Here is a 26,840-nt window from a genome sequence, read left to right on the forward strand (position 1 = left end):
GCGTTATCAGTCCCATACAATGGCTTCAGAGGGTCCCTACTGTGCCTTCTAGGCTTCAGGCTGTTCTGACACTGCCCCCTAGTGGGCATATATATCAATATATCAATGACAAAGTGTAAATAACCAAAACATAATGTAATAATTTTTTGTGTCTGTGTTGAGCCCTGGTCTCCCACTCTCTGGTCCAACACTCTACCCATTGCCCTATTAGAAGGCCACAATATACAACTGTTGGAGGGCGGTGTCTTTAGCACTAACCATGTCATTTGCTCTAAAGTTAACCTTAGTGGATTTAAGCCTCATATTAACCAGTTTTTTATGCCTCATATTAACCAGTTTTTTATGCCTCATACTAACCAGATAGTGGTTTTATGTCTCATACTAACCAGCTGACAATCAGAAGCCATTCTATGGGATGGGGGAACCTGCTAACCGGCACAGGCGGGACATTCTGAAGCCATTCTAGAGGACTGATAACACCTAATAATGTCCATTTCATGGATGATAACAGTCGAAGTGGGTGGGACATCCAGATCAGGGTACGAGACGCGACCCCTCCCTCGATTCAAATCTGCAACATGATCTTCTGTGCATGACCAAAAACTGTCTCCATACAGGAAAAAGATTATCTTCATGGACTCTGAGTTAGAGATGCTCCTAAATAAGGAGGCGGAGCTTAAAAACATGTTTGTCTCACTGTCCTCTGACATCAGCACCAAGCTCCCAAGGAGCGATCATTTAATAAATGACCACTTTTCTCAGTTCATGAGGTCTTTCCTTTCATTGAAGCCCCCCTCACACCCTGTAAATTACACTCGGCATCGACACATCACAAGTCTTCTGATGTCGAGTCGGGCAAATTAACTCAAACACATCATGACGGAACTTTTTCCAGAATGCTGCAGAAGGAGAAAAACTCACTCTGTTCTCATTTCCCATGACTAATCCAGCAGAGAGATGTGTTTGATGTGACATAATTAACTTAGATTTATGGCTTCTTGAGTACCCGACTGCCTTTTTACCCCCGGTTTGATTTACACGATTTGCTAAGTGACACGCAGGCTGTGAATAGACTGAGTGAAATTAGAAAACTGGAGAAAAACGCTGTAAAGGACGATGTGCTGAACAAAGATCAGCAGCTGAGAGTGTGTTTATATGATGCAACATAGAGTTGGTCTCAGGCCTCTGCAGCGGAGCTCTCCTCGGTGGGAAGAGGAATTGGGTGGTTAGGTCCGTCCTCTTTACGAGCACCCAAACTCTCTTACTCCCARTTTGTCACAAATCTGACAACCTTTTGCTTCAGTTCTTTCGCACTGCACCACTTCATCACTTCCTGACTCACGGGTAACTGCTCTGCAGCTCCACGCCGCCAAACGCACCGTAACTGATGCACAGGAGGTGAAGGCCAACAGGAAAACATTCGCTAATGGTTGCTGAARCTGGGATAAATCATGTGGGAGGCTTGGACCGCAGGAGCTTCACACACATCATCCATGTTTGTTCACTTATTTGGAAACAAYACACCCCCCGATGACACCACTCTGCTCCTCCTGAGGAAAACCAAGACCTTCTGAGGCTAGAAGGGAGAAACTGTTCCTGGGTTTCCCCTCAGGCTCTCCTCTCAGTGAGAAGCAACCAGGAGGACCTCAGTGAGCTCCAGTTTCTATWTCTAAATCTGGGACCGACTGAAAGCAGCTCTTTTAGCTGCTTCTTTCAGTCAGATGAAGCAGAGCTTCAGCATCCATCTTTCTCCTGAACTGCTCTGCTTGAGGCGACTCGTCCCCAACCTGGAGAACATTTCATGTTCTGGATGAGAACCGTGGACTTTGAGAAGTTTCTCAAACATTCAGACTACAAAGATCAGATTTCTTCTGCACGTTGTGTGGCACGTATCTTCTTTCACAATTTTTGTGCTATTTTAAAAAGGGGCAATAGATAGATATTTTTAAACTTTATCATTTTTTATATTTGATCCTAYTGCATWAATCAATTGTATTAAATATGTCTTTCTTGAATGAATGAAGCTTTGAGAACAGGCCTGTAGTAAGCTGCCATCATTTTCATCTCTGCAGCTTTGAGCTGCACTAACTGATAAGAAGCAACCCTGTGATTGGTCAAGATGTTTTTCTCTGTAATAAATGGTTCAGCTTCCCCGGCCAAGGTCAGAACTTTCTGCTGAGACCGGTCTGAAGCATCCTCAGAAACTTCTCCCTCTTTGCAAAGAGAAAACTGTTTTAAACTGAATACTTGTGTCTGTGTCTGGTTCATTTCTTTTTAAGGTGTAATTTAATGTCCATCTGACAGCAATATCACATAAAATCAACTTTTTTGAGTTTTATATCGTGTTATAATGTTATATTCTCATAAAAAACATGTCCAAAGTTATAATTCTGCTTCTTTGTGCTTCTTTCTTCTAATTTGAATATAGCAGAAAGCAACTGTAAGAAGCAGAAATAGCTCAGCTATTTGCTGCAATTTTAGCTAATGTTCAGCTGTTATTAGCTAAAGTTAGCTTTGTTTTGAGCTCATTTCACATGTTGGTGGTTATTTCAGCTTCTTATGCTAACTTAGGAATTTCCAGCTACATTTTAGCTGTTTCACTGCACATTTTGGCTGTTTGTTATTTTACAACAAATTGTTACTTTTTTGTATTTCTATGYGTTCCTTCTGCTAATTAGATTACTTTAATACTCTTTCACCATCTGGGTGCTAATTCCAACTTGTGTCTATATCTTTAGCTTGTTTTTAAGCCAATTTTAGCTTTTTTTTTCAGCTATTTTTCTGCTAAGTTGAACTTTTTATGCTTCTTTCAGCATTTCAAATTGAACTTGTATTAAATGTTTTGCTATTAAAACATTTTCAGCTCCATTTCAGCAGCTTTCAGCAGTAAGCATTCATGTAAAATGCAATTTCTCTAGTTTTAGTTGCTTCCACTCCAGAGCTTGAAGACGCCAACAGAACCACCTTTTCTACAAAGAAAAAAAAAAACGATGCAACCCTGAGGTCTGACTGAATTTATTTATTTTTGTTTGCACTCAAAGGCCTGTTGAGGCATTTGAAGCTCTTATTGCTGAAAGCTTTACCATGTCCATCCCAGCATGTTAAGAATCAATGATTCATCTAATTCTGCAGAGTTATGTTGATCAGAAGTCCTCTCAGGTCATTTTAAATCATTCTTTACATAATTGTGTGAACTGTTTTTGGTCCTTTCAGCAGAAAAAACACCTGTTCAGGTAACTAGCAGCGCAGTGACACCAGTAGGACYAATATAGATCCTTGCAGCAGGTCTGTTTCTGGACTGGTGTCACTTCAGCTGGAAATATTCCCACCTCTGTTAATGAAGGCTGACAGGAAGCCATGTCCTATGGTTAATATAAAAATGTCGACTGTTTCCTGTCACTTATCTGACAGGCGCCAAAGACGTGTGAATCTGTGCCAGGAAATACTCCAGAAACACGACGCCTGACAAACTTAATTGTCACATCTATGTCTTTTTTTTAACATGCAGCTGCTTTGTTTGCCAGAGGAACCGTTCACTGGCAGCCAGGTTTGAAATAACCGTCAAAAATGACAAAAAATAAAATTGATGTAATTACTTACGACATGCATTGTGTGGGTAAATGGGCTGGAACTTTAAACGACACTGATATTCTGTTTTAGCGTGCGTGTGACTGGAATAATGATGTGTGAACAGTCGACGGCGGCGAGCACAAAGAAAAGACTTGTGTAAACGAGAAGCGCCGCCGCGGAGCCACTCGACGGAGGACGTCAACATCGACACGCAAGGCTCAGGTGATTCAGTTCGAGCTCTAAAATCAGCCGAGGAGGCGGAGAGAGAAAAACCAGGTGCAAATTCTTCATCCTGTTCTGCTCCMACGTTTCAGCAGCAGGATCCGACCCTGGTGGCGCAGCAGCCTCTGACCTGGACTCCAGGCTGCAGAGACGGACAGTCCAGATTATTTATGGACCCTGAAGCAGGGAGAAATCAATTCCATGTCTATTCTCTCCACATTCCATTTGCATTTCTTCACCAAGGTGCAGAGTTTCTCCGGTCTGGTTGAACAAAATAAAGAAATTTGACTCCTGAAACGAACATTTGATTCTTGACTTTCTCACAAAGCAGTCGGGGTTAAAACCTGGCTGCTGTCGCAACCTCCTAAAACTAATTCAAATTTCACTAGAAGGCAAAACTGTTAAAAAAACAAGAATGTCAATGCATTCAGTCAGTAAAGGCTCTAAATATGGATTTCTCTCTGCATGATGTCAAAAYAAAACGTTACGAGAAGAACCGAGACGAAAAAGTTCAAGTTGTGTTAAAATATTTTCTCACATCACTTTGAAATTCTGCCACGAAACGTTAAAGAATGAAAAAGGTTTAAAAATAACATTTCACATTTCTAAGACAATTAACAATAGCCCGGCCTTCAGACAGGCTCACACTTCAGCCTGAACAGGAAATTGACTTTAAGTCATTCGGGCCTCTGGGATCAGAACTTCCTCAGAAAAAGAAAAGTGCTTTCACTTTTTTTTTAATAATCACTTCATTCACACAWGACGACAAGTTGTTAAAGTTGTGAAAAATGATGCCAGAACTCTGATAAATGATGAGAAGAAGTTCCTTTATCTCATCTGCATCACTGTGGGAGCAAATTTATTTGATTTAACGAGGAAAAACGTAAACATTAATATGATTAAATGAACTCATTTGCTGCAAAAACCTCCTCCGGCTGCTTTTTATTCAAATCACCTTGTTTTGTTGATTTTGTCACAACTAAGATGCATGGCCATAAAACTCAAAATAACCTTATATTTTCCCTAAAACACTACATTAGTTAATATTTGTTTTGATATTTTCTAGAAATTTCCAACTTTTTCCCAAAAGAGGTTGACTAAACCTTCAGAGCTAATTAAAAAAGTCAGATAATTAAAATAAAGGTTATATTTGAAGCRTCCTCCAACAGAATCAAACTAAATAAAAAAGGTTCTGCAAGTCTTTAGAAGCTAATCTGTTTGATTGTTGCTCTTTTCTCTGAAGGAGACCTGCTTCAAGTGTTTTCCTCTCTAATCATACTGTTGTAGTGTTTGATTGTAATATTTTGGAGTTAAATTTATTCCACCTACTGGAACATTTTGTTGCAACATGCAGCTGATTGCAGAAGCAAAGAGAAACGGGGGGAAGAGAGAAGCAGCAGGACTGTGTGTCAGTTCTGGATCATATCAGTGATGTCAGACGTTTTAAATGACCTGCTGCTTACTTTTCTTCAGCAATGATGCAAATATTGTTTTTTTTTAATAAATCTGCCAAGATGGGTTAATTTTAGTTGCTGTTGCAGAGTTTAAGCCAAGCTGCCCCGTTGTGTCAGCGGGAGGAAGCCCAGCCTAAAGGCTTCATAATGATGCAAGTGAAGCAAACAAATGCTGCTGCGCTTATTAAATCGCCCACATGGGTACAACAGGAAATGTCAGCGAGTCACTTCACAGCCTGATCCACTGCTGCACTCCCACACAGGCGCTTCAAGTGATTCCCAGTTTGTCACCAGCAAACTCTATCTGGGAAGGAAGAGGGRACTGGGGACCCTCTGGTCTGAGCTCAAAGCAGACACAGCAGAGATGCTTGTCTAAACATTTTCACACTTTTGWATTTCCCCCCTCCTTTTCCTTCCCAAACAATGGAAGCTGGAAAGAACCGGGAGCAGCGGAGTGGATCGGAGGAGGAAGAGGAGAGAGGGGATGAGGCTGGCAGTTTTTTTTTTTAATCCACCAAAAGCTGTTCCAACAAAAGGGCCTCCACTCGGGAGGCGGCACGAAGCCGCCGCCAGCCCGGCTGGCTGGAAACGGGTCGGGAGCAGAGGAATGAGGAGAGTGAGACTGATGGGAAGAATGGAGGAATAAAAAGAGAGGATGAAAAAGAGCGTTTCTTCTAAACGATCTGCAGAAGGTGACGATGCAGAGAGGAAAATCCTTCCTCTGACCCCGACCCCCCCCACCTCCTGTTGCCCACTGACACCTGTTTGCTGAAGAACCACAGAGGAATGCCAAGGTGTCAGCCATGATACGGCTTATTTTCACAAGTAAGATGTGGAATTTACTTAGAAACCAATTTCCTCCGAAGTGAAAAAAAAAGGAGGTGGAGAGAATCACTGACCAGCTGCAGACTGGTGCTGGATTAAAACCTGCTGGAATGATGGAGCTTCTTATTAAAACCAAACCCTGTTTCCTGCTAACAATTACAGATGGACCGAACAAAACGGATCAGAACTGAGCCGTATCCATGACAACCACTTCCTAATATCTGAGAGAGGCCTGCAAACAATGCTCAGACTTCTGGCCAGAATAAAAGCTGCAAATGCTAAAAAAAAAATTTAAAAAATAAATATTTTAATGAGCAACAAGCAGCATCACGCAGGACTCCGCTGCAGTTATTGGTTCATTAGCTCACAGAGATTTATGGGAAGTCATTAACATTTTAATCTGTGATCAATGAGTGCACAAAAAGAAGAATTACAAAAAGGAGAAACTCACAGAAACGCAGCCAAACCCATAAAACCCACTGTGATAAATCACAATGAAAGTCTGTCAATTCAACAAATTAATACTTCTAACATGAAGCCGAACACGTTCACAGCATGAAAACAACAAAACTAATCATTTTAATCCCAAAMTGCTTTGTTTATATTACTTTAATTTCCAAATGGCTGTCAGATTACTGGCATCTCTTACGCACTGCTAAAGCAATGCATAACACCCACCAGAGTTTAAACCTCAAGAAGCTCAACTGAGTCGAAAACATTCAGACTCAAAACTCCTTAAAGCTCAGGGTCAGATGAGATTCAGTCTCATCTTTAGTCAACTAATGTTTCATTTCTGAATTTTTCACTTGTTGATTTTTCTCCACGAACTCAAACGAAACATTCTGCAAACAGAAGTGAGTCAGGTGGAGCGGGCATCTCACAGCTCATACCTGCTGATGAGTTTTAATTAAAGCAATAAAACTGTCTACAGGTCTGAAGGCAGCTGACCCAAAACATCCTGGTGCTCAGACCGAACCTCGGAGCTCCACGAGTCCGATGTTTCAGYAGAAACAGGAAGAAAACTAAACTCATCCTCCCATCTCTGGTTGGTGGAATCAGAAACAAGCTGCAGCTAATGTTTCCATCGCAGATCAATAACGAACGCGTCAAACAGCAACAGGACGAAGCCGAAGCTACAGAGTCGTTAATAAGAGCTGTGGATAATCAGGCCGCGGCGCTGCGAGGGCGATTAGCATCGGCCGCCTGCTCTCCGAGCGATAAGCTAATCAGCCGTTCGTCTCCAGCGAGCCGTCAAGGGGACTCATCATCATTGACATTTCAGCTCCGGATCGAGCCTATAGAGCCGAGTCTCTGAGGAGAGGGAGGCACCTGAAGTGACTTAATTATCATTGCTGCACAATGATAGCCACTCAACCCTATTCTGCCTTTTTCTAACTCAAGGTGAACCCGGTTGTTTGAACGCAACACTTTCCTCTCTGCTGTTAACATCTGCTGCACAAGTGCTGGYTAATTTACTGAACGAGTGGGCCGCCATCTTTTCCCCTCTGAGCACGCTTCCAATCTGAGACCCCTGGTGTGTRATGTAAATACACTGAAGAGAACTAAGAGATGAGCTGTAAACTGTTTAAGTTTGTAAAGTTACAGATTAAAAAGCACTACAACTTATTTAAATAAAGTGGACGAGTTTCTAAACTCAGAAAATAGATGTAAAGATCTGAGTGTTCTGCCTCAAAATGATTTTAAGTTTTATGAAATAAGACAAAAATCCTAACTTTCTGTCCATAAAGAGAAACTAAACTGATGCTCAGATGTTTGGATTTTTACATCAATCATTTAAATGTTTTGTTTTGTATCCCAGCGTTGCACAACAGAGACTCCATATAAAGTGAATTTACATGAACAGTGGGATTCTTCTCCACATAAGAACCAAACCTTSTGCTGCCTGAACCAGTGAAATCACAGCAAGTTATTATTTCATGAGAAAAGTTGAACATGAACAGTGGTTYGCACAGTGTGTGCATTTTAAACACTTCAAAATTTACAAATGCACTTTTCTGTTTAAACATAATAATTACTGACTCTTACTAACAGTCAAGAGGAAATTAGAGCACAACATTCAAACTGTGTAGAGATGGGATAAATGGCTCTTTGAAGGCATCTTGAGGAGCCGTTTGTTTCATAAAACCGTTCAAAAGAGCCGTTCAGTTTCGAACGAGTTACATCACATGTCRTACGTGATGACATCATCACATTACACGGGTGAAGCAGAAGCCCTCTCCTTTCCCTCTGAGCTGCTGGACTCCACCGCTCTGCTGGTTTCCAGTGAAACAGCAAAGCAGGAGCGAAATAATAAAGATTATAYGAGGAATAAAAAAACTACAAACGATTCTTTACTGCCCGAGACTCGGCTCCTGTCACTCGTTAAGRAGTCGTTCAAAAGATTCGGACATCAAAACTCTGCAAACAGATGAGAAATATGCTCCAACGATCCAAAGATCAGTCCAGGCTGAGAACAGAGTTCATCATTGTTGACACAAACAAACTTTAAACTACTGCTCAGCACTAATGGTTGATTATTTCCTGCTTTAACAAGGCTTCTTCACAATAAAACTTTTACTGGCCACCTGACTTGGAGGTATTGTAACCCACATGCTCAGCTCTACTGCTCAGCCCACAAATGTATGTTCCTTACAAACGTGGCTCCATTTAAAAGGGAAATTAAAGTGCTTGTGACATGTTTATCCTTCAAATACAAAAAGTCAAAGAAAACATCTTTATACTTTAGAAAATTGGCATTGTACAGATTATTTTACTCATTTTGTCTCATAACTGGCCTCTTTTCTTTTGAATTAGGCTCAGCCAAAGTGAAACAGGAAGTGACATCAAAGGGGAACTCTTTAATAAAATAAACTCACTGGTTTTTGTTTATTAAAACAAAATTATTTAAACTTTAACTGTTCTTCATCTCTCTTTGACAGTGACTCAAAATAATCTAAAAAACATCTGATTCTCCTCTAATTATTGTAGCATCGCTCTGTTCACATGCAGACACTCCCCTTTGACATCACTTCCTGTTTCTTCACATGCAAATATCTCAACAACTGTTCATCTCCGAGGCAAGAAATTTGTTTTGCAACATGTTATCAGTGTTTTCTTTCCAAAAATGCATTTATGTTTATTACAAAAATTCATTGTCACAGGCACTTTAACAGGCTTTCCAACATTATAAGATTRATTCCCAAGAAACACTGTTCCAACAAAGAAATAAAACCCAAACACCAACTCAGTGCTGAGTTTAGACACTGACAGGATGGAAACCAGAAGCTGCTTCACAGAACAAAATGTAAAAATACAMATAAAGATGTGAAACAGAGGGAATAAAAGGAGAATAAAACTGAATAAACACATTAAATCATTCAGCTCRCACGGAGATAGTTTCAGGAAATAGTCCCAGCCAACACATAGCTATGTTCTGAATGTTTTCCCACCAGCTGGGGTCAAAAACTGAAGAACTGAACCAACATTTACTGACTCAACAACTCTGTTTGGGTTTTGAGGCACATTTTTGCACAAAGATTTCACAATTTATGTATGAAGCTGCAGAAATATGAAGAGGAGTAATTCTCCGAAGCAAACACGGTTCAGTTTGGTCATTTAGTCACTCATCTGCTCCGGTTCAGCCCGGYTCAGATTCAAACCAGTTTTAAATCAGTCTTAAGGTTATGATATAAGAAACAATACCAGTTAAACATGCCATCCATCCTGGTTTCACATCAGGACAAACTGCAGAAATGTGTCAGTTTTTTCTGTGTGGGACAGTTGTGTTGTTGCGTGTTCAAATTAAATCATAACCTATGTGTGTGTGTGGGGGGGGGGGGTACTGTCAGCACAATCTGACAGCTTTCTAACACTGCAGAGGGAACGCAGGACCGGTCTATCATTCTCTCACCAACCTGAGCTGTGGGGGTCCTGAGCCCCCCCACAGTTCCAGGTTTCTGCATAAGAAGAGAAATCATAGAGACCACTCCCCCATCAAGGTCAAATTTACAAAGCTCCCCGGTGTTCGTGTGGCTCAGAGCCCTGAAACAACCCGCCCTCCCTTTCAGCCCAGATGCKAGGCGCGTCTCCGAGGAGCGCTAACGCACAGGATGACACGTCTCCCAGCTCCAAYATGACCCACCTTTATTTTCCCTCCGTGACAATTTGGGGACAGCTCTGACAGATGAGACGAGCTGCAGCCGGGTGAAAACAACCGGCTGACAGACTCACAGGGAAAAAACAGCCTAATGTGTCCAGATCTGCAGCCTGAGAGCGAGCTGCGWGAGAAGCTAAAGAAAAACCTGTAAATTAGATTCAATGGATTCATTTCAGCTGTTAGTGAGGCTTTATGACAGCATCTTAACTGCAAGCATTAAAATCTGTTAAAAACCTTCTCACTGCTAAGACCAGTCAAAAGAAAACACACCAACCAGGGGCCCTTCATTTGGAAATTTATAAGTGAAATTTGTGGCCGGCTGCCAGCGACCACAGGTGTTTGTTTAYATCAGAAAATCAGCTGGAGAGACTGAAAATAGGTCAACAATGRAGACGAGCTGTTCCAGATGAAGTTCTTACATTAKGCAGACAGGTGTTTTTGTTTATGTCAGGTGTGGACCCACATTTACAAGCTGCACCATTTGTTTCTGCTCAGGTTGACTTCATWTCTTTGACTCACTTCAGTTTATTATGTCTGGATTTTTCCACTTKGCACACATTTTTTGCACCAACGTGAGCTTTAAACTACCTGTTCTGTGCAGATATATTGTTGGTGTTATGGTGTGCAGAGGTTGCACAATATTCAGACACTTTGATTGCATCACATARACAGTGGGTTTTACAGGGAAATTACCTGGAACCAATAAAATCAATATAAATCTGTCTGTTAACATTTATAAACCAGTTTCATGTTAACACTTTGCATTCCTTGCAGGATATTTAGACAGAAGTTTTCTGAAACATGAAGCTTCAGCAGAAATTAATCATTTGAACCGTTGGGTTGGTTTGGTTTATCCAATCAGCTGCAGGTTTTATCCTTGGAAACTTTAGGTTTTCTGCTCTGACCACACAGCTCTAACAGCAGGACTTGTTCTGACCCCTCACCACCCTGTTGTTCTGCAGAATCAGAACAGTTCCACCATTCTTCTAATGGGCGGTAATCAGAGGCGCAGTTGTGACTGCGCTCTTGTTTAAGTGCGCACAGGTAAACACGGGCTGCAGGTCAGCGGTGGGGGGTGGGGGGTGGGGTTTGGAGAGGCTCAGGGGGGGATTAGGCTCTCTGAGCGGTCACCTGCCGGCTGGAGCTGCCGGGAATTAGAACAAAACCGGACTAATCAGAGGAGCCACGCCTCGAGCCTCAGCAAACTGCGCGCAGACCTGCTGCAGAGACTGGAGGACAAAGTTGTCCAGCAGCGGACAGAGGACAGAGACCAGCAGCAGAGGACAGCCCTGCAGAGCTGGGCCCGGTTCTGTTGCAGGTTCTGTTGGTAAACACGTCTTACCTTGGACCACCAGGAGGACCACCGCCAGCTTCCAGCCGCTCAGCCCCGGAGGAGCCGCGCCGCGCGCCGGGTAATCTCTCACCATTCTTCCGCTCAGGAGACCGGGTGGACGGAAAAATCCACGACACCCAAAACCGAACCGGACTCCGAATTATTCCTCAGAAACTTCCAGCTCAGTTCTGAAACCAGCCAACTTCTCCCCCTCCTCCTCCTCCTCAGTCAGACTGGAGACCCTCCGTCTCCTCCTCAGTGCGCCCTGGTGACCGGAGCGACCCCTCCCTGAGCGACTGGTCCCACCGCAGTGCGCGCGCAGGTAACCCGCAGCGGATCGGCTCGGTTCGGCCGCAGCAGCAGCAGCTCCGTGGAAACTCCAAGTGTGGACGGACGGAGTGTGAAGAGAGCCGCGCGAGCTCCGTGGGTTTGATGCAGAGAGCAGAGAGAGGGAGAGGAGCCAGTGATGCCAGCAGAGCGCCACCTACAGGACAAAACAATCAGAGTCACAGGCTGCCGCTTCAACACACACACCTGAACACACACCTGAGCTCTGATGAGACATGACGTCATCACATCCCAGGACCAATATCATGTCATTAATCAAAGTTAAATAAGGAAACTGTCAAGAAAGATTTAGCTTAAAAGTTAAACCCGGTTCAGATTCTAACATGATTTCACATGAAGATTGAGTTTAAATTTAAAATGTTCTGTTCATTTTTTCACCACAATCCAAGAAACTCAGGTAGAATTGGTCTTACAAAGAAAGAAAAACATGACTCACTTCATGTTCTTTGATCAAAAAGAAGAAAAAGCAGCAAACACCCACTCACATTTCAAGTGTTGCTGCAGTCTGAGAACATAAAGAACCAAACATGTTTCTGTGGGGAAAAAATCTGAAATTTACCCAAATTCAAAAAAAAACAAGGCTTACATTTCTCAAAAATTGTTTATTTACGTTAAAAATGGTTTTCTATAATTATCTAAAGCTCGTGTTTGCGCCGTGTTATTTTAAAGACGTGTAATTTCAGGCACAAACTTTTAATTCCATTTCACTATAATTAGAGGTAAAAACAGACCAAAGCTGGTTAAGTGAAACAAGTTTGTTTTTCTCATCACCAAATGTTGAAAACATTCACACATGGTTGGAAAATGAACAAACATCAGAAGCTAATGTCATAAAAACTGAAGTGAAACCTAAATGTTTCCATCAGGAACATGAATAAATATTATTAAACCTTATGGAGCATCTAATGCAACAATCTTCAGTCTTAAGTTTCACCTTTACCTCCCTGAGACAAACAGAACAAGAACAGTTCAAATGTCTTTAAATTTCTTGTAAAATTCTACAAAAAATACATTTTCAGACTTCTAAGAATAGACTTCTACACCTAAAGCACTAAATGTTCTTAAACAGATTCKGACTAATTGAGTTCTGTCAGTGAATCTTCAAGGTAAAAACCCTTTTCTTCAAAAACCCACTTCAAAGTTTCTAAAAGATGCTTCAGTGCTTTAAGGAAATCCGGACAAAAGGCAATCAGATTTTAAAAATCTTTTCTGCTGAAAAAAAGGACAATTAGCTCATTAAAACYGAATAAAATGGACTGATTAATTAGTCAGAAATTTAAAAGTTCAATGCAACAGAAATCCACGGAGAGGAGCCAAATAAAGCAAAGTGCTGTTTAATTAAATTTCAGGAGACTGAAAGAAGTGGAGATGATTTTATTGTTGATTACAACCTGGTTTAGGTGATCATAGCTCACTGAAAAACAAACTGCTGAGAACAACAAATGTCCAACTTATATTTATATGTTTATGTGATGAAACATGATGGGAAATGTTTCAAATAGCTTTCAATGACACTTTTAGTGGCCTTTTAGCACTCAGGATGTGTTAGGGATGACTTTTAGCTACTACCACAGATARTGTAGCTGTAAAATGAATGTATTTAGCTCTGAGAGATTTCAAAGGTTCARTGGTGCTGGTGGGGGTGATATGTGCWGGGTTGGCTAACAGATATATAATATATAATGAAATGAGATTGGATTCAAACAGAAGCRTCCAATATAAAATTATGAAAATCTGCTGTAAATCGACATGTTTTTTAAGACAAACATTAAACCAAGCTTAGCTGCATTAAAAGGTTCCAGCTAGAATTTAAACAGAAAAGGGATTTGTTAGCTACGCTAGCCGTTAGCCAGTCAGAACAGTAGTTTTGCTGCTTTTCCTTTTGTCAAATTTGAACATCCTTTGGTCTGTCCACCTTCAACTTCCAAAATATAAACCCATGGAGGAAATTTCAGTAACTGAAAGATCAAAATGAAAATGATTCATTTAAATAATAATTACAAAATAAATACAGGCTAAAATAAACACTTTCTTTCTGCAGGTGTGTGCGTGTCTGSTGCATCTTTGGTGTAAACAAGTTTGTTCTTCATTCGGTGAAGTTACACACAGCAGGTAAAGTATTTCGATATTCTACTCAATAGGAGAAGCGATACTTCATAAGTAAAAGTATACAAAAATACTCTTAAAAGTACATTTTTATCCCACAAAATTACTCAAGTAAATGTAACTACTACCCAACTCTGATGTCCACCCTCATTGGTTGTATGTGGCCTTCACCTGACCCTGGGCGGACCAGACACCTGTCAATCATTCTGTAAAGACGTTAAATGAACTGRGATGTGAAAAGTTAGCCATTTGGAAAAACTCTGGGATTTTCTCCAGACTCTTGGCACCAGTTTTGTTGTGAATTCCACAAAATGTGATGCAAAGTTCTTATTGGGGATTTTAACTTATTTTTTTTTTATTTATTGCAAACACCAGGGAGGGTTTAGCCCTATAACCCACCTCAGCCGTCTCTGCAAATGTTTCAAACTTCATCTGTTTCCAAMCAAAACATGTCTGTCAACAATTTCTGCTTCTGTATTAAATAAAACATCTTTCATATATTATATAATGTAACAACCTGCCGATTCTGCTCCAACCAGGGAGCTGCTGAGTGTCAAAATAAAACCAGACACTTAAATTAAAGCAGCTGATGGAGAAGAAATGATTTTGTGTAAAAAGTATTTGTTTTATTATAAAACTGAGAAGTTTGCTCTATCAAAGGCCTCAGACCAAATCTATAATAAACAGGTCCCTTTGCTGCAGGTAAGATACTGACTGCTGAACATCTGAATCTGTTTGAAAGGTTTCTGCACACAGTGAGTTGTAGCTTGAGTTAATATTTGTGTTAGTGGTCAAACAGCTGATAAAACAGCCTGAAGCTAAAGAAAGTCAGAAATCARAATGTTTTTATTTGTAAAGTCTGATCAGCTCTGCTCTCTGTCCTCCTCAGCATTTGTCAGTAAACTTGCAGAAGTTTCATGAACAGCACAATAAAAACATGTCCTGCTTCACCCCGCCTGCCTGTCGAACACAGACGGACAGAACAGCAGAACCAGCAGAACCAGCAATCAGTCTCGGTGAAAGCCCCTCATCATTTCAGAGCCCCCCTCCCGCCTGACCCTCCTCCAACATTTACAGAGTGATCCACRCTCAGAGGGAATGGAAGCAGGCACCTCCACGCCTCCACTGTTCCAGCAGCTCCTCTCTCTGCCGTCTCAAACAGCCATGTTTCCACCGCTCTGCTGGGTGGCGGCCTCAGCCACCCACCTCTCCATTATCACCTCATTAGTGGGCATCAAAACCCGGCCCACCCCCCATTTTGGCTCCAGCCTCAATCAGCCCATTAATCACAGCAGAGCGGAGAATCCTTCCGTCCTCTGAGAGCTCACTGTGTATTCTGCCGGCCCCTGCTGTGTGTGCACGTGTGTGCACGTTTGTGCACGTGTGTGTGTGAGTGTGTGTGTGTGTGTTGGCATGCTGGTGCATACAAATGATGCGGCTACAGCCTGCCATCTGTTGACTCCGAACAGTAATGTCTCCATGCCGTCATGCATGACACTCTCCCATCATTAGGCTGCTCTCTTATCCTTTAGAAAAACAGATTTTTATAGATTTGAAACAAAACTCATGTTTCCTCCACCCTTATGTAAATAACACTTTGTGCACATTAAAGGCAGAGACACTCAGCTGATTCTTAAAGGGGCAGTTTCATGTAAAATCAACTTTTTTGAGTTTTATATCATGTTATAATGTTATACTCTCATAAAAAACATGCCCAAAGCCTTGCTCTGACTCATTCATGCATGTTTGAGAAATCCTGCAGTGTTTTTATGAAGCCATGCTGAGGAGCAAAACGACAGGTGGGGACCAGAAACACCCCTGGGACGTGTCTTTAAGCTGAACTTCCACATGGCAGAGCGCACCCCTCCCCCCTCCCCACACACTCCGCCCATGACACCTGCAGGCACTGAAAGTGAAAGTGAAACCTAACTGTCTGCTGAGCTCTCAACATTAGTTCTCACTCAGTGAAGCTCTTTTCAGATTAAAAATACCTTTGAGGAAATGTATTTTCAGATGCCAAGTAAACTGCATCATGGCACCTCCCCCACATTGAAATGGGCGAGACAGAAGCAGAAGGTGGTTCTTAAAAAGACAGAGGCCAATTTCAAGGCATTTAGAAGAGGAAGTGATTAGAAGATAAATTTATTTTCCATTTAAACATAAAAACAGTGTTTTAACAACAGCTAAAGGTGACATAGATACTTTATTATGGTATAGTAGTTAAATATATGCCTGAGAAACACATATTATTGGCCCTTTAACACTTCTAAGTAGGTTCAGTCACACCTAAAAGGATTTAAAAGCAGGCATATCTGTGGGCAGCCCCTGACGTTTTATACATTCACAGGAAATACAGCTTGTGTCGTTGGGCAGCTGATATTTAACAGCTCAGGTGGTTCAGGTGTTTGTCCCTCCTGAGAGGAGACCTCCAAGACCCAACCACAAAAACAGAGGAGCTGAAAGGAGGAACGAGTTGATTTTATTTCCTCCCTCAGCACCAAGTCTGCAGAGTTAAATGAGATAAACAAATGTAACACGGAGGACTCTGCTCCTCAGATGCCYGAGATGTTTTGACCGTAGTCCAGGGTTTTTCTTCTTGTACCCAGCAGCTCAGTGGGCTGTGTGGATTCTTGGCAGGTCTGAAACAAAAAGGTGCCTTTGACTGAAATTCCCTCTGACTTATAGGAGCAGCAGCAGCAGTTACTCCAGGGCTGGAAGTCAAGGTCGACACGTTCCATCATCTTAATGCGGAGCTAAGAGCCATTTAAACAACAAGAAGTTATTTTTAAATTTGTTTTAATCAAACTTCCAGACTCACTGGAAATAAAACCTACAGAGTTTTAATGTGGAAAATGAAATGAGGAGTTCAAATAAAAGATAATTCTGATGTCTGAAATGTTTTTCCAAACTGAGGTTCCCGCCCCCCTGACAGGAAGTCAGAAACATGTGCAGAACATTTTAAATGCGTCAGTTGACTCTGCACAACCAATAAATGTTTGATGATTAAATACAATAAATGTCAGTTTCACATAAAACACTTGTGCATTTCATCAAACTGARCATGATGAAGTCAGGATTGTGAGATATTTACAGGAAAGTGTTTGCAGACAAGAGAAGTGTTTCTCTGCAATCAGAGACAAATAAAAACATTACTCAGTTTAAAGCTGGCTTGTAAATGTTGTCATTTGTAGACATGACAAAGATCAATAGAGTTTATAAAAGCWGGGAGCAGATATTAAAACACCATGTCCAAAAAAAAAAAGCTTGTTAAATATTTGAAACCATCAGTCGACTGGCAGATCATCTTTTCTGGCACCAAAATGCAAAAAGGCCACATAAATGCAGTTTGGGGGGAAATTTGTGTGACATAAATAATGAGTAAGCTCTGGCTCGGGGCCTGTTTGGCCCCGCAGAGCAAACAGAGCAAATTAATTCCTCCTGCTGTAATGATGTTGTAAACAAAATCAAAGTCACTTTAGATCAACTCGTGCCAGGCGCCGTGTTTAAAGTCACTCCTGTCAGTCATGTTGGAGAAGAGGAAGACATGAAACAGACTCWTGTTCACATCCTATAAGGCTAAAGGCTGTGAAGAAATTCACTTTATGTTACATGATGGTTTTAAAGRCTCTGTTTTAACGTGGGTCAAGTCCGATTTGGCAGATGGGTCGTCTTCCGTTTCCATAAGGGAATACTCAACTCTGATTTGCTGTGGTGTACCTCAAGGCTCTGTTTTAGGACCTATWCTTTTTTGTTTGTACATGCTGCCTTTGGGATCAACATCTAAAGAAAACAACAAAATATCTTTCCATTGTTACGTTGATGACATCCAAGTTTTTTATCCTTTTGATTCAGATGTCTCTGCCCCACGGCAGACTTTTGAATTGTCTACAGGAAGTTCAAAGTTATGTTATTTGGTCATCTTTCTCCTCTTGATGGTTTTCCTGTGATTCTTGGCCCACTTGCTCCTTGTTGTTCCTCTGTGGTCGAGAATCTTGGAGTGTTGAACAGTAATTATCAAAGCATCTGTTTTTCTCTTAAACTCCTGCTGTTCTTCTGGTCATCTTTACTCTTTTGACCTTAAWTGTAATTGGCAAAGCAAAATCTTACATTCYCCATAAAAACCTAGAAACTCTTATSCRTGCCTTGATTACTTCTAGACTGGAGTCATCTTTATATGTTGGTTTGGAACAATCATCTCTCCATCGTTTGCAGTTCTGACCTACACTGGCTGCCTGTTGGATTTCACATTGATTGTAAAGTTCTTTTACTCACTTTWAAAGTTTTAAATGGTTTAGCACTCAGTTATTTATTGGCTCTGTTACACTTTTATACTCAAAGAACTGAAATCCTCTATTCTAGAGGGGACCAGGCTTTTGCTGTGGCGGCCCCCCAATACTCAACAACTTGGAACAACTTGCCTCTGGAGATTCGTGCTGTTCTACGTTTTTTYTTYTYTTTTTTACCATTTATTTGCCTCAAAGGCTGAAATCTGAGTGAAGCGATTGTTGAAGTGTTTCACTCCTCAGGCGAGGGTCGCGAGTTCGGATTTGTTTGGAGCTTAAAMCCAGGAACCGGTCTTTCAAGCAGAGAGGTGGGCTTCTGGCAGCAAACAGCCTGAAAGCAGGAGAAGTCAGCGCCTCCATCGTAAAACGACTGAAGCCTGTAATCATGTGAAATGAAAGCTCCCATCACGTCAGGATGTTCATCTTTAAAGGAGGAGTTAAAAGAATCTCTCAGGTGTCACCCTGGTTAGAAATGTTTGGTTTAATGGAGGGGCTTCCTGCACACACACTTTCTGCTCATGAKTTCATGTTGGATTCGGGTCGATCTGGGCCGTCCTCCGTGGCCTTGGCTCTTTAATCACCTCTCCTCCTGCCTGCACCTCCCCCTCATCCCTCCATTCAGCCATTCTTTGATCTCCCCTCCATACATCTGCCAATCCACACAGCAAAATACATCAAGTCTCCTCCTGACAGCCGGCCAACCCAAACACTGACTGACTTATTTACCTCATTATGCCTTTGATCCATATGAAGGTGCATTAGCTCGACACAGAGGTGCATTAGAGCTGAAAGCACAACTCTGCTTCCTGTTAAAGAAAACTCACAAYGATCACTGAAATTACTTAAAATGGACAAAAGTCAGGAAGAAAAATCTCATTTTCATTAGTTTGTCTATAAAATTTCACTGAATATGAATTAATTTATGTTATTTCTGTGTCATTTGTTGGTTTACTCTCCAAGTGTTAGCTAACCAAGCTAAGAGGGGTTTGCGTACGATGCTTTTACCTCCACAACAGTTTATGTTAAAGACTTTTATAGAGAAAGAAGAGTGGGAGGGAGGTGAATAAGTAGATGGATGGATAAGAGTCAAAGGAGAGGTTGCTGCTTGGTGGATAATCTTTCAGTCTCTAAACACAGAGGAACAGAGGGTTAGAGGGTCCTGCCAGTCATCCTGAGACGTCCCCGCTGACGTAACTGAGGTGATGGCCTTCAGGAAGCTGTGTGTGTGTGTGTGTGTGTGTGTGTGTGTGTGTGTGTGTGTGTGTGTGTAGGGGACAAGGACGTTCAAAGATGCTCCACTTTTCAGAAGGGCTGCATTTGGAGAGAAGTGGCTTCTAATCTGAAGCCATCAGACTGTTTTACTGCGAGGGTCAGAGAGGGAAAAGCTTTTCAGCTCCAAGAGAAGCAAAGAAAACTAAAAACATTCAGAAGTTCAAGAATTTATCTGCAATGACTTGAGAAAAATGTGCATTTCTCMCTTCATGTTGTAGGTATGTGACGATCCTAGATCACAAGGACAGCTGAGGGGACATTTATTTTTAGATTTAAGCCATCAATAATCAGGCTGCAGATGTATAGTCTTCATTAAAAAGTAAAAGATAATTTAAATGTTTTCTCAGCAACTTTCATAAAAAAGCTTAATCTGATCAGGTCCATGCCCAAATTTACATTTTTCATTAGTAAGTAAGTAAAGTTTTATTTATATAGCGCCTTTCACATAAATAAATTCACAAGGTGCTGTACATTCAGGGGAGGGGGCAGTTAAGAAACACCCATTCAAGAAGACAAACAAGACAAACATGGGGCAACAGGTGAAACCGGTCATGCAGCAAACACAGTTGTGTTACCTTTAACAGAAAAACTAAAAACCACACAAGGGAAGATGAGGGGAAAAACCAAAACATCATATTATATCAACAATGTGACACACTATGGTGTTTATGGTGTATTATTCAAATAAAATTGTGTAACTTCTATATTTTTCGACCAATTTCAAAAAAACTTTTTTTCTTGTTTTCTTTTGTCTGCATCCAGTAAAATGGATTTTAAYACAATTTGGGGAAGTTTTGTCACATACATGATGCAATTTGATCAAAAACAACTTGGGTTTGCTCATGTTGTTTAGGTTTCTGCACATTAAAACTCACAGGGTGTGTTTCAGCTTGTAAAATTAAAGATTGCATCAAAATCTCCAGATATGAATTAGCTTTTTCTGTCCAACCAAAGCATTTAAACTACAATGATTTACCTAATTTCCCTCTGGGATCAATCAAGTAYTTTTGAATTGAATTGAATCGTCCTCTCTGCTGCAGCACAATTAACACCTTTTTACCTTGGTTTTCTAATTTGAAAAGGTAAATCTCAACTTTGCATGTTTCTGTTTCGTTTAAGGGAAAACCACAATCAGTTTAAATGTTTAATAATTAAACTCCAACATCTATGTTCTCACCCCTCACATCCCTGAAACATTCAATCCTACAGGTTTATTAATTTAAAAAACTGTTTTACTATAAATCTGACAGTTTCAGAATTTTATATCATAAAGGAACATATCCAAAATTACATTACTTTAACAGACAACTCGTACTTATTTTGAGCCCAAGACAAAACTCAAGCAGGAGAAGCTTCATGTCACAGTTTCTGATAAAGACTCAAACAAACTCACAGCAGAATCAGGCAAATATGACTAAAAATGACTTACAAACACCAGGAGCTGCAGGAAGTTCAGAAGTAAGAAGAATAAATCCAAAAACCGATGAACTGAGCTCAGAGCTGTGGACAAACAGCAGGTAGGAAGAGGAGTAATCACTGACAGCTGAGGGTCCATCAGCAAATCCAAACCAAGTGTGAAGGAAGGAAAACTGAAAAAACCTCATTAAAACAAACATCTGAACATTTGATTTGACCCAAACAAGATGGCCACCACACATAATCTGTTTTTGCCAACATGAAATTGGCTAAAACTTAATTCCTAAATGATAAATATTGAGGTGAAGTGTATTTAGCTGAGCGGCCATGTTGGATGAAAGAAAAAGCAGCGGGTGACGTGCACTCCGTCAGGCTTTTAGTTAACCTTTGATTTTTCTTTAAGAAGTTTTGTCAAATGAAATTTGTGTGACTTGGACTGAAATAAAAGAGCGTTAAAAATAAACGTTATGAAATCATTTGATTTGCGTCATTCTGAAGTGTCAAATCAACAACTTTAAAACTTTTCCCCCCATTTGTGAAAGCTCCCAGAGGTTTCTGACAACCTGAGATTAAAAGCAGTTTGTTGAATCTCAGCTGGTGTTTTAAAGCTAAACACGTCCGTCTGCGCTCCTCAAACAGCTTGAACGCCACGTTCCCAGGGTCGGAGCCGAGCTGCAGCCAAGTCGAGCTGATTCCCGCCACACAAACGTGGAGCAGTTTCACGGCGGGAATGCCAAGCAGCTTGGCAGGAAGGTGGCGTGAAGCGATGGAAACTTGGTGTTTTCATTCAGACGGTTTGTTTCATGGGAGAAAAACGAAGGAGCGGCGGTGGAGGAGGTGGAGTACCGTCCTACAAATCCAAAGCCCTGAGTAGGAGGAATCTGCTCTGCCAGTTTTTCTGAGGATGTGTGTGTTCTTTCATGTTTCATGATTTAATGCTGCCTTTAAGTCATCCTCGTAAGCTCTTAGTGAAGACATGAAGAGCTGAGAGACACTTGAAGKGAGCGCGCTCAGTGGGAGGAGGCCGTCTCAGCCAACACTAAACTGTTGACTCCAAGAAAATGACACCAGAGACGAAGAAAATCAGTTTTAATGCATGAAGCTCGGTCTTTTTTGAGTGTTCATTTGATTTATCACATCGGGTCTGCAGGTGTTACACGTAGCAGGAAGTTCATTCAAGTGATTCTGGTCTTTCTGATTTGGGTTCATGCAGGATTCAGGGCACACCGTTTGGTTCTCTGTAGTTTAAAACAGGGGCGGAGCTAAAGGTTTTTGCACGGGGTGGCCAAGGTGGTATTTGGGGGGGCTCATATTAAAAAAAAAGATTTTAAAAATTCAGTTGTTTTGAGAAATATTGAGCTGAAATTTTGTGTAATGGTAAAGAATGATCTAAAAAATACTGATCAACAATGTAAAGTTAAAACWAATTTAAAAATATGACCACATGGCTTCCAGCCAAGTTTCTCAGGGGACTTTAGTTGYTCTGTATCGTTGTGATTTTCTTTAAACGGTTCTGAAACCCAGAACTATCACACACAGTTGTTTGATTTTAATTCAGTGGTTTATACAAGTTATTATTATTTTTCTTCAAACACTGATGGGTTCGGTTTACACCAGCTACAGCTGCTCGACAGATATTTACTCAGTTTTTGCTCTAACAGACCACATTTTATTGCCATCTGCGATCCCCACAACACTTGTCAATCATTTAGGGGTGGCACTTGAGGTGGCCAATCAAGTGCCACCCTGGCCACCCCTCTGGCTCTGCCCCTGGTCCAAAACCTTTAGCTAATCTTTCCTTTCTTCTCAGGATGGCTGGGTGCTCCATGGTTAGTTGTTCAAGCTCTTTCCATTGCTTTAGTCTGGCTGTTTATTGGTAAAATTATGGTTTTTAAAAACTTTTCCTATATTTGAAACATACAGGACTGGTGTTTTCCTGGTTCCTTTTATTTGTTTTTCAAATTAAATTTCAGCATTTGTAAATTTAACTGTGAAGATGTACATTATTCTTGGCATCTTACTGTTTAAAATGAACCCAACATGGTTTTTAAATAGGCTCAGTCTGCAGATAAATATAAATATCTTTCACAACTGATTCCTGCTAACAAATCATCAATCAGGGAGGTGCAGCAGTTCCGCATCGTTTCCTGCAACAAGTTCTCCTGCAGGAACTTGTTCCTCCTACAAACCAGTTGAATTTTTCTGTTTGTGTAAGTTTGGTCTTTTTTAAACCCTAAATAGATATGTGTCCTTTTAAAAACTTTAATATTTCGTAAAGTAAGAGAAGAGTTGTTGATTTGAAAAAGTGGAACAAAATGAAGAGAAAGATCCTCATTTAGAAAAAGATTACAAAATAAAAGTCATCAGCTGAAGTCAGGATTAGTGCAGGGGGCACACASAGCTGATTTCTCAGAGGTTTGACATTTTACAGCAGAGCCTGGAGGTTAGTAATCACTTGTTCCTCGTGCCTTACTCACTCATTCACTTTCTGAAGGTCCCCTCACTCTCCTTCACACACACACACACACACACGCACACACAGACACACACACACACACACATGCACACACAGACACACACACTGCTCCATCTGAAGAAACACACACACACTCACCCTAATCTCAGACGCTGACCCCACCCCGAGGCTGAGGTAGAACATCATCTCAGAACGAGTTTTCTGTTAACCCCCATCCCACCGGGTGAGATTCTGGGTTGTGATAAGCCGGCCCCCCAGAATCAGCCTCGGTCCAGGGCTGACTGACGAGGACAGACAGACCCCCACAGGTGGCTGGGGTCTTACATCATGAGCTTTCAGGCTTTTAAAGGTCCCGCACACAAAACTGAAACGCAGTTTTCTTTTGAAAAGGTATCAGAATTTCAAATTAAAAGCTTACGGATCGGTTTCAGGTCAAAAGAATAAAGATGASCAGAGGAACAGCAGCAGTTTAAGAGAAAAACAGAAAATGTTTGCTGATTTAAATCACTTTATCAGGAAAAAAAAGTGTTATTTCATTCATGGATTAGTTTATGTAAGAAAACAAGACAGGTTCTGAGTTCTGCTTTTGTTCAGCTCCGTTTTATTTATTAAGCTTAAAAAAGGTTCAAACAGTTTATCCTCACAACCTTCAAAGAACAATAATTCAAATTATTGCTGAAGAAAAAACAGAAAGCAGGAAGATTTCACCAGCTAATCTGCAGCTAAACTTCTGCAGAAGATCCYGATGAGACAATTAAATCAAACAATTCATGCAAAACATATTAAATCTTTGTTTTCTGACCCACATTTTTCAAGGAAATKATTGACTCGCTGATAAAATATTTCATTTATCTTCTAATCAGGTCACAGGAACTTCAAGAAAAGTGTTAAAAATCTGTTTTAAATGTTTATTTTTGATGAATATACTCTAACAGTTTGGATTTCTGAGCTTTAAATCATTTTTTGTATATTTAGTCGCCTGGAGAAGCATCTAATGCTATCGTCCTCTGAGTAATTGGTAATTAAACTGATGTGAACACATGATTACACCCCCACAGCCTGGGGGTGGGTACAGAGTCATTTTCTGCTCTCAACAAGAGGTTGCCTCGGGAAAAAGGTTACAAATCAACCTTTTCGTGTGGAAAAACCAGCCGCTGAGCTTTTTCTCACAGACGCTGCTGTAATAAATCCTGCCAACGAGCAGCAAGGTAAAACTAAACAACTGATACAGTTTAACTAAAAACACGTAAAACTTGTAGAACGTAACTGATGCAGAACCTGACAGATTTAATTAGCTGATTGTTTATCACCTAAAATGTTATTTACTGGTATTATTTTGGTATTCTTTATGGTTTCAACCAAAAATGCAGGAACAAATTGTGACTTTMTAACTGACTGCTGCGAACAACAGGMGTTTKGCTTTCATGGAATGACTCAAAACYTTTTGCACAGATKGTTTAAAATGATTTAAAGTACCTGTGACATCAAATTTTTGTAATAAATACAAATGCATTTTTGGAAAGACAAYGTTAAAAACATATTACAAAACAAAWTTCATGCCACTCAGATGGACTGGTGTTGAGATATTTGCATGTTCAATAACAGGAAGTGATGTCAAAGGGGAATGTCTGCATGTGAACAGAGTGTYACTGAAAAGGCTAACACAGRCTGTAGAGRAGAATTTACAGTTTTTAATTACTTTGAGTTAATATCAAAGRAAAATGAAGACAAGTCAGAGTTCAAATATTCTTTCAATAAAAGAAACAGAGTTCTTTTTCTTAAAGAGTTCCCCTTTGATGTCACTTCCTGTTTCACTCTGAGCCAAGTTCAAAAGAAAATATGCAAGTTATGCGACAAAATGTGTGAATTTGTATGTTTTATGCCAAGTTCGTTACAGCTAATGATGCTTACTTTTAAAAAAATACGTGTCACAGGTATTTTAAGATCAGCTGACTGACTCCGCCCCTCWGATGCTGCCTTCACTGACAGTTGGACTTTCAGGTTTGACACCTTCAGGCTCTGATTAGTTCCTTTTAGAAAGACTAAATTCTTTTTAATTATGTTTTCTGCTCACAACAGAGCCAGCCTTTCAAGGTCGCACAGCGCCGCGTTCGCTGTATTATTTCCCATCATGCACCCTGGAGGACCCTCTATACGGGCCTCAAAGCCCCCCCAGCAGGACCAGCAGCCAGCCGCCTCCCACAGTAAATTCTTTTCAGCCTCCCAGCGATGGCTGCAGGCTCTTTGTACAGCAGCCAATTATTCTCCTTTCATTTCACCTTTCAGATTTCTTTTTGATAAAAGCTGATTTTATTTACTGCTGTTACCTTCTGACGTGATTTATCCACCAAATGTTGCTTTGCTTGTCTCCAGGTAAACATTTTGATGATTAATATGTACAGAAACCTTTTTTTTAAATGAACTCTGAGATGTTTCTTGTTGTGAAGCAGCTAAAAACAACMATTTTTTAAAGTTAAAGTGAGAAAAAGATTCTGGGTTTTATTTGCTTCATTGTTTTTTAAACATAGATCACAAAAACAAATAGATATTGAGATTATCTGGAGGTTTACAGACGCAGATGGTGATAAAAACCAAGCAAAACTGAAAACAGGAGCAGATTTTTAATGTGCATCAGATAAACAGGAAGAGTTGTGCTTAAATCTGTGCAACATTAATGGATAAAAAAGTAAAATTTATCACACAAAAAAGGTAAATCTGTAGAGAATAAAGTTTCTTATCAYTGCTTGGTGATAATTTGTTTTGACCTGAGCCCATTTCATAAACTACAACTTTTCTAAATAAATTACTTTTATTTTTTTTAATATACAAACTCTTCATTTCATGTCTGAGGCTGTTTGAGTAGATTTAGACAGGAAGTACGATGGAAGCTGAGGATGTGATCAGAAAGGCTGCAGTCAAACTCTTTAAGTCTTAAAACCAAAAACTTTCATTCGATCTCTGAATAAGTCAAACTGGTTTTCACTGTAACGGGATTTGAAGCCTCAGTGATTGCTTTGATGTTTTATTTGATAAAATCAGATCTGTTTCCAACTCGCCATGTGCAGCTCTGGTGTCTTTCTTTTCAGTATTAATCTCCACTTTAGGAAGTTTGATGATGATGATGATGATGATGATGATGATGATGATGATGATGATGCTGTTTGCACAGAAATAAAAAAGCTAAAAAGATGAGAGCGAGCGTGTCGTTGGTCACGCAGCAGAAAGCGTCAGGCTGATCGAACAAGCAGCTGGAATAATGTCCTCATGTATCAGTCAGCCCACACGTTCAGCTCACTAATTCTCTCTCCATGGCAGCCTGTCTCCTCCCCAGATTTGGCCTTTTGAAGTGAAAATTCCCCCTCCCCTCACTGATCCAACC

General features: G+C 40.7%; 1 protein-coding gene and 1 long non-coding RNA gene across 2 annotated transcripts in view; one reads left to right on the forward strand and one right to left on the reverse strand.

Annotated features, from left to right (window-relative positions):
* The window catches only part of pvrl2l (PVR cell adhesion molecule related 2 like), a gene marked incomplete at its 3' end in the record, with an annotated part of 31,418 nt that extends 10,307 nt beyond the window's left edge, over nt 1-21,111 (reverse strand). The window contains 2 exon segments of the mRNA XM_014024510.1: nt 11,570-12,044; nt 20,999-21,111. Of these exon segments, the coding sequence (XP_013879964.1) occupies nt 11,570-11,654 (85 nt within the window).
* Nucleotides 12,043-15,639, forward strand: LOC106529163 (uncharacterized). Its single transcript, XR_001311602.1, has 2 exons — nt 12,043-14,020; nt 14,904-15,639. It is a non-coding gene; the product is annotated as an uncharacterized LOC106529163 (long non-coding RNA).
* Nucleotides 21,112-26,840: the final 5,729 nt, after the last annotated feature.

Source organism: Austrofundulus limnaeus, unplaced genomic scaffold (genome assembly GCF_001266775.1).
Source record: "Austrofundulus limnaeus strain Quisiro unplaced genomic scaffold, Austrofundulus_limnaeus-1.0 Scaffold425, whole genome shotgun sequence".
Classification (NCBI taxonomy): domain Eukaryota; kingdom Metazoa; phylum Chordata; class Actinopteri; order Cyprinodontiformes; family Rivulidae; genus Austrofundulus; species Austrofundulus limnaeus.